At 47.1% G+C, this 14,964-nt stretch overlaps 1 protein-coding gene across 4 annotated transcripts in view; it reads right to left on the bottom strand.

Moving 5' to 3' along the window:
- Window positions 1–14,964, bottom strand: part of SLC31A1 (solute carrier family 31 member 1) — a 58,369-nt gene that overhangs the window by 11,144 nt on the left and 32,261 nt on the right. For all 4 annotated transcript variants that reach the window (XM_077835533.1, XM_077835530.1, XM_077835531.1 and 1 more), the window contains one exon: window positions 5,290–5,471. In XM_077835533.1, the coding sequence (XP_077691659.1) occupies window positions 5,290–5,424 (135 nt within the window). In that variant the 5' untranslated portion in view covers window positions 5,425–5,471. The remainder of the gene's footprint in view (window positions 1–5,289; window positions 5,472–14,964) is intronic.

Below are 14,964 nucleotides of genomic sequence, written 5' to 3' on the forward strand. Positions count from 1 at the left end.
TGAAAAAAGCTAATGCATTCTTGGGATGCATCTGGCGAGATATTTCCAGTAGAGATAAGGAGGTGCTAGTACCATTATACAAGGCACTGGTGAGACCTCACCTGAAATACTGCGTGCCGTTCTGGTCTCCCATGTTTAAGAAGGATGAATTCAAACTGGAACAGGTACAGAGAAGGGCTACTAGGATGATCCGAGGAATGGAAAACCTGTCTTCTGAAAGGAGACTCAAGGAGCTTGGCTTGTTTAGCCTAACCAAAAGAAGGTTGAGGGGAGATATGATTGCTCTCTATAAATATATCAGAGGGATAAATACCGGAGAGGGAGAAGAATTATTTAAGCTCAGTACCAATGTGGACACAAGAACAAATGGATATAAACTGGCCATCAGGAAGTTTAGACTTGAAATTAGATGAAGGTTTCTAACCATCAGAGGAGTAAAGTTCTGGAACAGCCTTCCAAGGGACGAAGTGGGGACAAAAGACATATCTGGCTTCAAGACAAAGTTTGATAAGTTTATGGAGGAGATGATATGATGGGATAGTCTAATTCTGGCAATTAATTGATCTTTGACTACTAGCGGTAGATATGCCCAATGGCCTGTGATGGGATGGGATATGAGTTACTACAGAGAATTCTTTCCTGGGTGTCTGGCTGGTAAGTCTTGCCCACACGCTCAGGGTTTAGCTGATCGCCATATTTGGGGTCAGGAAGGAATTTCCCCCCAGGGCACATTGGCAGAGGCCCTGGGGGTTTTTCACCTTCCTCTGCAGCGTGGGGCACAGGTCACTTGCTGCAGGTTTCTCTGCACCTTGAAGTCTTTGAGCTATTGAAGTCCTCAAATTGTGGTTTAGACATAAGTTAGGGGTTTGTTACAGGAGTTGGTGGGTGAAATTCCATGACCTGCGTTGTGCAGGAGGTCAGACTAGACGATCATAATGGTCCCTTCTGACCTTAAAGTCTATGATTCTATGATTCTCCTCTAAAAAAACCCCCAAAAAACAAAGAAAGCCAAACCAAATTAAACAAAAACAAAACCCTGCAGCAGCAAGTCTCAGAGCCTAGTCAACTCAGTGTGGGTCAGCTAACTCAGGCTTCTGCTGTGGGGCTAAAAATAGTAGCATAGATATTCCTGCTTTGGCTGGAGCCCAGGCTCTGAAACCTGGTGGGAGGGGCAGGTTGCAGAATCCAGGCTCTAGCAGAGTAGGAATATCTGCCCTGCTATTTTTAGTGCTGTGGTGTGAGCCCCTGTCCACTGATCTGGGGTCTGAGACCGGTGTTGCATTTTTTTTTTTGTAGTGTTGACGTGCTCAAAATGTCACTCTGCTGTCAACGCTAAGCCAGTCAAAAGTGACAAAAGAATCTGCCATGAACACCTTTTCTAAATCTCCGCCTGCTCCGAGCTTGTTTAAACCAATTCGCTACAAGTCAGCAGGAGACAAAAGCATCAGACAGTCAGATGCCAAAGAGCTACTTTGTTTAAAAACAAAAAAGAAGCTAAACCCTTTTAATAGTTCAAATATGTCAAATATGTCATGTTGGGGGGAGGGATAGCTCACTCAATTTGAGCATTGGCCTGCTAAACCCAGGGTTGTGAGTTCAATCCTTGAGGAGGCCTGTCAAGGTTCCTTCCCCACTCTGAACTCTAGGGTACAGATGTGGGGACCTGCATGAAAACCTCCTAAGCTTTCTTTTACCAGCTTTGGTTAAAACTTCCCCAAGGTACAAACTATTTTACCTTTTGCTCTTGGACTTTCGCTGCCACCACCAAATGTCTAACTGGGTTTATTATTGGGAAAGAGTAGTTTGGAAACGTCTTTTCCCCCCAAAATCCTCACCAAAACCTTGCACCCCACTTCCTGGGGAAGGTTTGATAAAAATCCTCACCAATTTGCATAGGTGACCACAGACCCAAACCCTTGGATCTTAAGGGCAATGAAAAAAAAAAAGCATTCAGTTTCTTACAAGAAGAATTTTAATAGAAGAAAAAGTAAAAAGAATCACCTCTGTAAAATCAGGATGGTAAATACCTTACAGGGTAATTAGATCCAAAACATGGAGAATCCCTCTAGGCAAAACCTTAAGTTACAAAAAGACACAAAGACAGGAATATCCATTCCATTCAGCACAGCTTATTTTCTCAGCCATTTAAAGAAATCATAATCTAACGCATATCTAGCTAGATTGCTTACTAAGTTCTAAGACTCCATTCCTGTTCTGTCCCCAGCAAAAGCAACACAGAGACGACCCAGACCCTTTGTTTCTCCCCCACTCCAGCTTTGAAAGTATCTTGTCTCCTCATTGGTCATTTTGGTCAGGTGCTAGCGAGGTTATCCTAGCTTCTTAACCCTTTACAGGTGAAAGGGTTTTTCCTCTGGCCAGGAGGGATTTTAAAGGTGTTTACTCTTCCCTTTATATTTATGACAGGGCCATTTAGGGATCTGGGGCAAAAAAAAAAAAAAAAAAATTGGGGATTGGTCCTGCTTTGAACAGGGGGTTGGACTAGATGACCTCCTGAGGTCCCTTCCAACCCTGGTATTCTATGTTCAAATCTCTGTAGAATCTGATATCACGTCTCCACGTCCAGTGGCACAGCTGTACTGGTACCTCTGCAGCGCTCCTAGTGAAGACGCTCTGTGCTAACGGGAGAGAGCTCTCGCTTCGGCACAGAAATACCACCCCTGCAGGCAGCAGAAGCTGACCTAGCACCATGCACACTGGTGTTTTTGTCAGTGTAATTTATGTTGCTTTGGGCGGTGGAATATTCGCACCCTTGAGTGATATAAGTTTTGCCGATATGGGCGGTTGTGTAGACAAAGCCTCAGAGAAATTCCTCAGCTTTAAGAGGACTGGCAAAATATGGAGCTGATAAAATTTGTTTCAAAAGGAAAGGCGTATACAAAAAATAAATCTTCTACTGAGATGCTTGTTCTTTGCTCTGCGAGGCTACCCAGGTAGCCCAGAGGCACATAGCAGCTGCATTATCAGCTGGTTTAACTGGAGGGGTGGAGAGGAAGCTTTGTAAAGTCTGAAACACAGGTGGCTGTTAACGACCTGGAGAGCTCACTGCATGGTTACCTGTACATTTCAGGCCTCTGCTTTCCCGGTGTTATTTTCCCTATTGGCACACAGCCTCTTATTTTCAATAGGGAAATATTCTAACTAAAAGGCTTCCTGCTGAACCATCCCAGCAGTCGCTGACCCAACGCTTTTGATTCTCTAATTCTGAAGAGTCCTGCTATTTACACATGATCTAGACAAGTTCTGAATTCATCTCACACACATCATAACTTTTATAAAAGGCTGAAAAATAAGGAGATGTTTGCTGTTGTGTATGGAATCTGCAAAGAAGTTAAGACTGGTCTACACTAGAAAATTAGGTCAGCATAACTACATCACTCAGGGGGGTGAAAAATCTACACCCCAGGCAGCGTAGTGAAGCTGACCTAATTCTCAGTGCAGACAGTGTTAGGTTGACAGAAGAATTCCTAGCTACCACCTCTTGGGGAGGTGGATTACCTGCGCCAATGGGAGAATCCCTGCCATTGGCATATACAGTTTCTTGAGCCCTAGTCGGATTTTTCCTCCAACATCCCTTAATGTGTATAACTTCTCCTAATTAGCAAATGGGGACAGACACTAAGCAAAGCTGCAGCATGTTACTCCTCTCCAGAAGGTGCTGGCCAACTGCTTGCATTCAGCAGTTACCATGAATCATAAAGATTTAGCGAAAACCTGCACACACTCTACAGTATAGATGAGAGAGCTTCACAGAAAAAAGAGTCCTGACTCCACCAGCCCACCAGAAATGCAGGGTGAGTGTCTGGGCTGGTACCAGCAGGATTCGGGAAGCTGTATTAGCAGGGAGGGAAGCCACTCATCTCATTCCACATGGCAAACTGGACAGCAGCAAATGCCAAGTGAGTGGAATGGCCCCTATCTCCAATGGGCCATAGTATGCAGGCTCCACTTATGAGAGCAGCATCTGCAGTGGCTGCCACATAACATTTAGTATGAAAATGGGTGCAAAGACACAACTCTCAGTCCTAGGGGGAGGAACAGTTTGTACTGGGAAAAAGCAGTACAAATACCAGAAAGCTAGTGGAGTCAGTCAGAAAGGTATTTCCACCTGTGGTGAAAGGAGAACAATGGAGACAGGCAGCTAGGGTGTATTAGAGGGAAAGTTTCTGTCTCCCTCTGCTGGCAAGAGAGCTCCTATGCCCTCCCCCAATCAGTAGAGGAAACAACATGGCGACTGACACACAACTGGCACCCACCAAGATACTGCACGCTCAGCATGGCACTGTCCTGAACTCAGTGAGTTAAGGAATGGGGTTGGTTACTTTGAGTCAATCATAACTTAGATCCTGCTCTCATTTATTACAGTGAGTGTTCTTTACAGAGCCCGTTAATGTTCTTGCTAAGAGCTCAGATGAAGAGTTCTATTTCAGGGATTCTCAAACTGGCGGTCAGGACCCTCAGGGGGTCGTGCGGTTCTTACATGGGGGGTCGCGAGCTGTGAGCCTCCACCACAAATCCCACTTTGCTCCAGCATTTATAATGGTGTTAAATATATAAAAAAGTGTTTTTAATTTATAAGGGAGGGGTCGCACTCAGAGGCTTGTTATATGAAAGGGGTCACAAGTACAAAAGTTTGAGAACCACTGTTCTATTCATTTCCTTTTTTCTATAGGAAAATCCCAGTAAGGAAAGACCACACGTTCTTTGGTCTAAATGACTCTGAGCAGCTATCCCAGCAAATGGCTAGAGAGGCCCTTCCAGAAACACTAGGAGCATGTCTTTTGCTCACAAAAGGTAGGGTGCCAAGCATGCAGGCTACCTGGCTTTCTGCAAGGGAAGCACAGTTTGCAATAAAAGGAGCCCAATTCTTGAACACATTTCTTATGGCAGAATGTCCTCTGGGAAAACTGCCTCTGTCGCCTCTCCCAGCTCCGACACAAACCAGGGCAGGACAGATATTCATGCATGTTAGCAGCTGCCACTGAAGACAGAACAGCACATTTGGGGCAAGCAGCAATATCAGAGAATTTAAAGAATCCTTGTAGAGAAACACCCCTCAGGAAGTGAGCTCAGCAACTGGGTGAATGGATTTAGTGCTATTAAGTCATGCCCTCCCTGCAGCTAAACGTTAATAAATAAGCATTTTAGAAAACTGATTCTGACTCCTGGCTACAAAGAGCCACCTGTTCAGGGAGGCAAAAGTCTTTGGACTTTGGAAACCGAGCTCAGATTAAGCTCTGGATGATGCGTACTTTTCTGGACTTCACTTACCATCATCATCATCCCTTCTCCATGATTGTGCCCCGGTGATGTTGTAGGGTGATGATGTTCCGAGGTCAGATGATAATGCTCAGAGGTTGATTCCATGGAGCTGTTCATCACATGGTTTGTGTGGTGGCTGGACATCTTTACTGCAGACTTGTCAATGATGGCGCACGCAGGACAGTGGGAGCCTTGAAGAAAGATGGAATAATGGACGTTAGGGCAAGAGTCACAGGAAACACTTCCCCAAACAGAAGGCAGTTTCTATTGTCCACAAAGAAAAAGTCAGGCCTCCAACAAGCCGCACCCCAAGAACTACTGTCCGAGAGATGTGGCTCATAGCCTGGGACATACCATCCTCCCTCAAGCTCTGTACACAGAACTCAAAGCAAATGCTCAATTTCCAATGAGGTGTGTTTCCATTAGGTTAATTTCTTTAATATCTTTGCAACTCTCTAGTGGGTGGCAAAGTCACTACCCTGAAGAGCCTACGATCCAATTGAGAAAACATGCAGCAGGGAAGAAAGGATAATTTTTAACTCATTAAGTGAAAAAGTCTCCTCTAAACTCCAGACATCAAACATGCAAAAGCTGACTTCTGTTGCTTCAGAATCTAATTGCTCCCAAGCCCCATTTTCATTGCATCTATCAAAGGATCAGACTCACAGTTCTCCTAATTGGCAGCCATGCATTTGATTGGGAACAGGTCTATCCAAAAATTGCATTAGTTTGGGACAAGAGTTACTGCTGATGGAAAGGTCTGAAGCAGCCCCAGGCAAGCCAGTCTCATTTCCACAAACTTTCGTTCTTCACCTCTCCCCTCTAATTACTTTAGACATAACGTGAGAGAGAGAAAAACATACAGAAGGCTGCAAATCCAAATCCATTAAATCTGTTTACTGCAAATCAAGTGGGTCTGGACAGGCACTTTAGAACAAGGGGAGAGCAAATAAATGGTTAATGGTGGTCATGGTTTCTCCCTCTCCCTGGGGTGAGGTGCCTGTCACAGGAGCTGATCTCAAAATGCTCTGCAGAGTAAAAGAGCAAAGGCAGAAAGGGATTAAGGGTTAGAGGAGATGAAGAAAGGAGCTGGAGTGTCGGGTGAGGCAGAGAGATATAGAGAAGGGGACAATTTATACCTCATATCAGACATTGAAGTGAATGATACAGCTAATGTAATCTACTGGGTGGAGAGGGGAGAAAGAATCGCTCTTTCCATACTTACTGTTCAAACCCAAGGGTTTGGCATGAGGAGTACAGAGGCCACACAGGCATGATCAGACTGTGAGCAAATTAAGGGAATATTAAGGGCTAGTGCAAATAGCAGAAGAAAGTCACTACTGTATCCTCAGCGCTCTCGCCTGGGAGCAAGCATTACAGGCGGGCTCAGTGTTTATTTGTTCAATGCATTAGAAGTGCCTATTGCCTCATCTACATGCACATACAACTGTAAAATTTCAAAGCCAAAGAACCAGAGTGGAGGAAACACACACACAAACACACACCCCTAAGCTTCAAATCTCTCCTTCCCAAGCAAAGGGGCAAACAACTACACAGCCCTGTATATTAGGTCATGCAAGAGACATGCTGCATGGGCACTGCAGAGCAACCAGGGCCTTGGGCATAAGCACAGTACCTCAAATAGACTGGGACTCAGGAGACCTGGGCTCTCTTCCCAGCTCTAACACCAATTTGCTGCGTGGCCTTAGTTAAGTCACTTAGCACCAGTCCTGAAGTTTCTCCCAGTGCTTCACAAAGCTGAAAAGCATTGCTCTGTTCCCCTTGGAGAGATGTGCTAGGTAGCCCTATTGACTACTACAGACTGTGCTCTAGGTCCTTTATGGTCTAGGATTCTATTCACAACAAAAGGATCCAATTTTAAAAAACCCAATGAAATGAAAACCCACCTCAACCCTCCTAAAGCCACAAGCTACAGGAGACAGTAGGAAGGGGAGTGTTGTGTGCAGAAGAGATGGAGAAAGGTCCTCAATACAGGAGCAATGGTGTTCAGGAAACAACCCAACTTTAAGAAAAGGAGTACTTGTGGCACCTTAGAGACTAACAAATTTATTTGAGCATAAGCTTTCTTTCGTGAGCTACAGCTCACTTCATCGATCCGATGAAGTGAGCTGTAGCTCACGAAAGAAAACTTATGCTCAAATAAATTTGTTAGTCTCTAAGGTGCCACAAATACTCCTTTTCTTTTTGTGAATACAGACTAACACGGCTGCTACTCTGAAACCCAGCTTTCACAGTCGGTGGTTGGGATGTGGAAGGGGGAGGCTGAGATAAGCACACCAGAATCTGATGCAGGCTGGAGTTAGCTCATCCAGTAACGCTCAAACTTTTTTAATGGTGACCCCTTTCACATAGCAAGCCTCTGACTGCGACCCCCCTAATAAATTAAAAACACTTTTTAATATAATTAACACCATTATAAATGCTGGAGCAAAGCGGGGTTTGGGGTGGAAGTTTACAGCTCATGGACCCCCCATGTAATAACCTTGTGACCCCCTGAGGGGTCCCGACCCCCAGTTTGAGAACCCCTTTAAGCTAAATAATTAAGTGATGTTTCCAGAGTTTGAGGATTTTGTGCATTCTGCCACCCCTCCCTTCCCACAGTAGGATAATATGAAAAAAAAAAACCCCACAGAAAACTGCCTTCATTCCCCCACTGATGTCTTCAATGGCTTTTTCCTGGATGCACCAGTGTCCAAATTGAACAACTATCCCTCTGTCTTAGAGTTTTAAACTGCCATCCTTCTCCCTAGCATACGGAGACCTGTAAAATCAACAGCAATAGCCAAGCCCCTAGCAGACTCCAGGGAGTCTCGGCTCTTCTTCCTTTTCGGGTAAAAGCCTGTGGGGCGGTAGGGATTATTTTTTAGATTTTAATGATTTACTCTTTGTCTTGGGTTGCTGGGGCTGCAGAGGATGTCAGCAGTGGGAGGAGCATTCAGAAAAAGCTAACTACCTTAACAAAACGACAGTGAAATATTTGAGTGAGAAGGTGGGGTTTGGTTCTGTTGTGCTGTTTGGTGGGCGGGGGATTGGTTTTGTTTTTTCAAGTCTGAGTTGTCTAATACTGCCCTTGGTGATGTTCACACGAAGCCCCCACACCTACCTGCCTAAGGAACGAGGACCACTGCTCTTCCCCCTGCCTCGCACACACCCCGAAGATCTCTACAGCTATTTGCCAAGTGTAGTAAGATATTTTATGAGCTCTGAAAGTAAGGTAATGGTGTAAATGGGTAAGACAGCTCAAGCCATTGTGCAAAGGGAATCAATACATGGAAAAACCATTTAAAAATAAGAGTCACCCCCTTGGAGAGCAGGGAAAAAGTCAGCCTGGCTGCATAGTGAGAGCACTAATCGACTGAAGTTACAATCAAGGATGTTCACTCTCCCCAGCTCATTGTGGGAACAGATGGTTTGGAGAAGCAGCTCTAGTAAATCAGTGGGTCTGTAACAAGTCTTAAGGAAGCAAGAGCAATCCAGAGTAACAAGCTGGCTGCCAGGCGAGGAGCTGCATATCCTGCAAGGAGCACGGCTTTTACAAAGCCATAGTCTAACTGGGGCCAGACACTAGCTCCTATTATGGCAAAAGCTTTAAATAGGTTCAGTTCGGAGCACAGACCCAGCAGTCAGCGGCAGGTATTTTTATGCGAATGGGAGGTTTGCTCTCTGGACTGCACTGCTGCCTGCTCTAGCACTTGTTACTGCTCTCAGGGAAGGAGATAAAATTCCATAGCGACTACTGAGATCTGGACAGGTTCACTGTCTACACAGCACTTCTAGGACATGTGCACATGCAGTGGGTTCACCTGCATCCTCAACAGTATCCTACTGGGTAAGGAGGAAAAGTGGGGAAGGGAAGAATAGGTTAAGGGATAAATTTCCTCAGCATCTTGTTTTACTGCCCCTTTCACATCACAGTTTAGTTCTGGGGCCAGCTCTCTATACAGGGGCAGTGCCTTCCATTTGAAGGCCCATCAAGACATTAAGAGAAGCAGACCAGGACTTACACACAGGACTGGGAACGATGAACCAGATCCTGAGCTCTAATCCCAACTCCAGACACCAATTCCCTCCATCGCTTTGGGCCAGACACCCCACCTCAGTTCCCACCCACCGACCCCACCCATCCATGAGCCGAACCAATTCTCAGAACATGCAGACAATGCAGATGCAGGTGGGGTCACTCTGTGAAGCCCTGGGACTGGAGTAGCAGAGTATTACTGAGAATGATAGAGAGCGACTGAAGGAAGACTGGCCACCTCTTGGCTTGCTCTCAGAAGATGCAAGACAAGCACTGGTTGGACCACAGGGATCCTGATGCACCCTGCTTCCCAGGGGATCTGCAAGGGCCAGTTAAAAAGAACGAGGTGCTTTGAGGAGGCCTATGTAAAGGACGGTCTATTGCGGCTCTTCCCTAGAGACAGCCAGTCCTGTTGCTCAGACCTCTCTGGGCTAAGCTCTCCAGTAGCAGCCAGTCTTTCACACATCCCAGAGACACTACAGGTCATGAAAGGTCTAGACTGTGGGAGGGATCCAGACAAATGCTGAAGAGGAAGCACTCAGCCTGGTCTAAGGGTCTGTTTACACCAGAGGTGGGCAAACTATGGCCCGCGAGCCACATCTGGCCTGCGGGACCCTCCTGCCCGGCCCCTGAGCTCCTGGCCCGGGAGGCTAGTCCCTGGCCCCTCCCCTGCTCTTCCCCCTCCCCCGCAGCCTCAGCTGCGCCACCAGCGCAATGCTCCGGGGGGCCGGGCAGTGGAGTTGCAGAGCTGCGGCCTGACCCAGTGCTCTGGGCGGCGCAGCCATAGCCCACCAGCCTCGGGTGCTCCAGGCAGCGCGGTAAGGGGGTAGCGGGGGTTGGATAGAGGGCAGGGGAGTTGGGGGTGGTGGTCAGGGGGCGGGGTGGTCAGAGGACGGGGAACAGGGGGGGTTGGATGGGGCAAGGGTCCCGGGGGGGAGGCAGTCAGGAATGAGAGGAAGGGGGTTGGATGGGGAGGCAGGGGGCAGTGGATTGGGCAGGAGTCCCGAGGGGGCTGTCAGGGGACAGAGGCGTTGGATGGGACAGGAGTCCCGGGGGAGCTGTCAGGGGGTGAGAAGCAGGGGGGTTGGGGAAGATAGGAGGCGGGGGCCAGGCCATGCCTGGCTGTTTGGGGAGACACAGCCACCCCTAACCGGCCATCCATACAATTTTGGAAACCTGATGTGGCCCTCGGGCCAAAAAGTTTGCCTGCCCCGGTGTACACTTAGAGGTGTGACTGCAGCCCACGCGGACGCACCCCAGCTCACTTTGACCTAGCTAGTGCGAATACCAACAGCAGCGAAGCCCTAACAGCACAGGCTTCAGCCCAGGCCAGCCACTCAAGTCGCTACCTAGGGTCCCTGGCAGGCTTGTAAATCCCATACTAAAGACTGTGCTGCTGCATCTTCACTACTCTTGGCACCAGAGCTGGACTGGGTACGTCTCCACGTGCCGCAGCCACACCTCCCACCGCAGCATGGACAAACCCGAAGACTCCTAGTGGGCAAATGGAGCCCTTCTTGCCAAGCCAGACAGCTACGCGGATTCCAGTACACTGAGTCCCCTTTGAAATTAATACCCATCACCACATAACCACGGGGCATAACCAAAAAATAATCAACTCCCACAGCACTTAAACATGCTCCACACAATAGAGTTGTGTAGCTTTTCACACCTCAGCTATTCAAAGGAAAAAAAGCCATCCATTTCCTTGGCTACTGCCCAGAAGAATGGGACCCTTGCAAAACACCTAACAGGTTTCTCTTGTATGAGGGTTATTTACTCTATTCCTGGAATAGTGTTTGTTGTTCAGAGGTCCTCGTGACAATACATGTATCAGCCATGTTGGGAGGGGGCACAGTTACCACATCAGTCCCCAGATGGTTCCATCTTGCAACACAGGTGGGACAGTGTTCCTGATTTGAGGGACTACTATGTGGTCAATGGGTCTCCCGACAGGGTTGATTTACTAGCAAGGACAGCATTCAGTAGTTCACAAACTAAAGCCAGCTAATCTCTACATTCCCCAGAACAGGTAGCAAAAGTTTCAGGATTTAAAGCTGATGCCAAACTGTAATGAAAGCCCTGAAAGCAAACCTAGAGAAGAAGAGAAACTGAACTGTCGACAAGTCATAACCACAAAAGACACCGTTTCTGTGCCATTCCCAAGCCATGAATCTTCCAGTCCTGCGTGACGCTAAGAAGCGATACATACAAGAAATACATGGCAGTTATCAGCAGTCTACTTACAGCAGTCCAGCTGGCAGTCAGTGATTTCCAACCTTCCTGACTCACTCTGAGCAGCCACCCTCGAGCTCAGAGCTTTTCAAAGGAAGACACTCCACCCAGAGGTGGGAGGGGGAGGAGAGTCCATAGACACACTGCAGCACTGTTCACTCACTCAACCTGTGGTCTTCAGTGAATGGTCTGAGCTAGTCATCATACGACCAGAATGCTGCCTCTGATTTATTCCATTTCCTGACACCCTTGCCAGCTTCAAACGCTTCCTCTCCAAATAAAACCCTGCCTCCTGGGCACCACTAAACCCAAAGAGATAGTTGATGGTACACTCAAAAGCAACCAGCATATTCTACCTACTTGTATTTCATGAGTTGGGATTCTAAAGCCGTATTTCTTGGGTTTCCAGCTCAGCAAGGGAAGGTCATTCTGGGTCTGGACTCTGTACAACATTTCTCAACCCAGGATCACAGTGGCTGTAAACAGTGAAGTACGTAGGATGCGACAGGTTGATACCCCGATCCACCTCAAAAGGCATGGGGAAGTGGGTCTTTGGGGGTTAAAAGCAGGAGAGGGCAGCCCTTGTGACTGTTTAGCTGGGAGATGCCAGAAATGGCTAGGCAGGAGTGAAAGAGGAGGGGCAGGAGGCAAGGAGAGCAGGGATGTGGCCATGTCACAGCTGTGTTGAGCTGTGAAGGGGAGGATGAGTGGCTTGGATGTGACCTGAAAAGGAGGGTAGAAGCCAGCAATGGGATTGGAGAAAAGGAGACGAGGACAGACTGGCAAGTGAGGGGGATGGGCATTTGGGCAGCTGCATATAGCATGCACCAGAATTGGGGGCTTCTGTTTTTTAAAGAACAAAAATTGAAAGAATTCACAGCCTTGTTACCATTTAAGATAGATTTCCAGAGGTCTTTGAAAACCTCAGCCTAGGAGCATTACTGCACAGACCTGGCACCCCTTGCTACGGGCCCAAGGGATCTGCCTTGCCTCCTTACTGCACAGGGCCATGGTGGCCTGTAACAGCCCAGGCTGACCTGTGCCAGTCCCAGGCATTGTTCGTTAGCCCATGTGCAGTCAAACCTCGGAGATCATCCTAGTCCTGACAAACCTAGAGGTTATAGGAACCGGTCTCCTGAGAAAGATGGAGTAGATCCCCGCCTATGCACGGCAGGAGGGTTTGGAGGGTCTATTAGGACAGGTTCAAGTACAGAAATGTCCAACTAGTGGGCCCATTTCCACTTTTAAATACAGTCCGTGGGCTGGAGTTTAGGATTTCAGCTTTCCTCAGTGCCTGTCGGATCTCCCTGCCAGCAGTCACTGGGAGGGTCTGGGTCTCACCAGGGGTCCCCAGGCAGCCTCACAGAGATCTGGGGAGAATCTGGCCATATGCAGTAAGTAACAGGGTGGTTTTTTGTTATTGTTTTTTACATTTGACACCACTCAGTGGAAATCTCCCCTTCTTAGGGCCACTGCTGCTCCTTTGCCCTCTTTCCTCCCTTTCCTCCTCTAACTTTTGTTTCTCTCCCTCCTCCCCGTCTCCTGTTTCCTTCTCTCTTTACCCACATTCATGCCTCCCGACAGACAGGGCTGTGCCTTCCACACCCAACTGTGTGTAGGTTCCATGGCAGGAGGCCCACCAGCTTTCACACTCTGCTTCTGCACACATAAAACAATGGCCTGATTAGAGCAGGGGCTTGGTTCAAATGCTGGCTCATGTACATTTCCTGGAGCTGCACAATTTTGATAGGGAAGCCAGAGAACACAGCAGCACTAGTTAGGCTTTAATGAGATACTTATCAAAGAAAGGCCAGGGAGGACTAGATGGCATGACAGCCTACATCTGACGTGTCCACATTCTCTCTCTTTGCCCCAGAGACAGAGCCGCAGACGGGGCTTTTAGGAGGCACTCGCTGGAGCTAACTTAGCGTACGCGCACGCACACACCCACCCTCCACTGGAGGAGAGGCCAGTGCTCTTCCTCTTAATAGGATTAGGATCACATTCCTTCATGGAGTTTATTTTCATAACATAGAAAAAAACTCGTCCAGTCAGTAGAGCTCAATTAATCTACTCCCCCCAGAAACAGAGAGTCCTAATCTTCCAGCCTGTTCAGATTTCCCAGGGACAATTCTGAACTTTCAACACAATAGGAGACGAAATATGGAATTAAGGACAATACCCTCCTACAAGGACAATGCCACAGAACTCTATGAAACAAAGCTTTATTCAAGCAGAGTTTACTACAAGCAGTTTCTGCTGTACTGCAAGACAGCAGAGTGCAATATTGGATGGCAGACAGAAGCTTTAAGCCATAAAAACAACAATGGGGAAGGGATATTGAGAGGCACAGGAAAGGGTGTAGATACAATTCAACAAAGACGGAGATACAGGGGGGTTGAGAGATAGAATCATAGAACCACAGGGTTAGAAACACAAGAGTCATCTAGCCAAGATGCAGGATTTGTTATGGCTAAACAGATGGCTATCTAGCCTTCTTTTGAAAACCTCCAGTGAAGGCACTTCCACAACTTCCCTAAGCAGTTTGTTCCATTGTCCTATTGTTCTTACAGTTCAAGTTTTTCCTGAGATTTCATCTATATCTGCTGTGCTGTAGTTTGAACCCATTGCCTCTTGTCCTGCCCTCTGTGGCAAGAGATAACAAATTTTCTCCATCTTTTTATGGCAGTCTTTCAAATATATGAAGACAGCTATCATGTCCCCTCTTAATCTCCATTTTTCCAAACTAAACATTGCCAGTTCCTTCAGCCTTTGCTTGTATGGCTTGCATTCCATCCCTTTGGTCATCTTTGTCCCTCACCTCTGGATCCTTTCCAATTTTTCTCCTTTCTATACTGCGGTGACCAAAATTGGACACAATCCTCCAGCTGAGGCCTAACCAGTGCCAAGTAGAGTGGTACTATCACCTCCCATGACTTGCATGCTTTGTTAATGCAACCTAAAATTGCATTTGTTTTTTTTGCCACAGCATTGCATTGCTGACTCATGTTGAGGTTGTGATCCAGCACACCTCCCAGATCCTTCTCAGCAGTGCTGCTGCCAAGCCAGTTATCCCCCATTCTGTATTTGTGCATTTGGCTTTTCTTTCCTAAATGTAGCACCTTACATTTGTCTTTGTGGAATTTCATTTTGTTGTCGATAGCCCAGTTCTCCAATTTATCAAAATCCTTTTGAAATTTTAGCTCTATCCTCCAAAGTGTTGGCAATCTCCCCTACCTTGGTGTCATCTGCAAATTTGATCAGTATGCTCGCTATACCTACATCCAGGTCATTAATAAAGATTTTAAACAACACAGAACCCAGAACAGATCCCTGTGGAACCCCAGTGGAGACCTCCCTCCAATCCGACATCATTCCATTATTAGTTATTCATTATGGTTGTTTAAACA

The sequence above is a fragment of the Eretmochelys imbricata genome, chromosome 16, assembly GCF_965152235.1.
Source record: "Eretmochelys imbricata isolate rEreImb1 chromosome 16, rEreImb1.hap1, whole genome shotgun sequence".
Classification (NCBI taxonomy): Eukaryota; Metazoa; Chordata; order Testudines; family Cheloniidae; genus Eretmochelys; species Eretmochelys imbricata.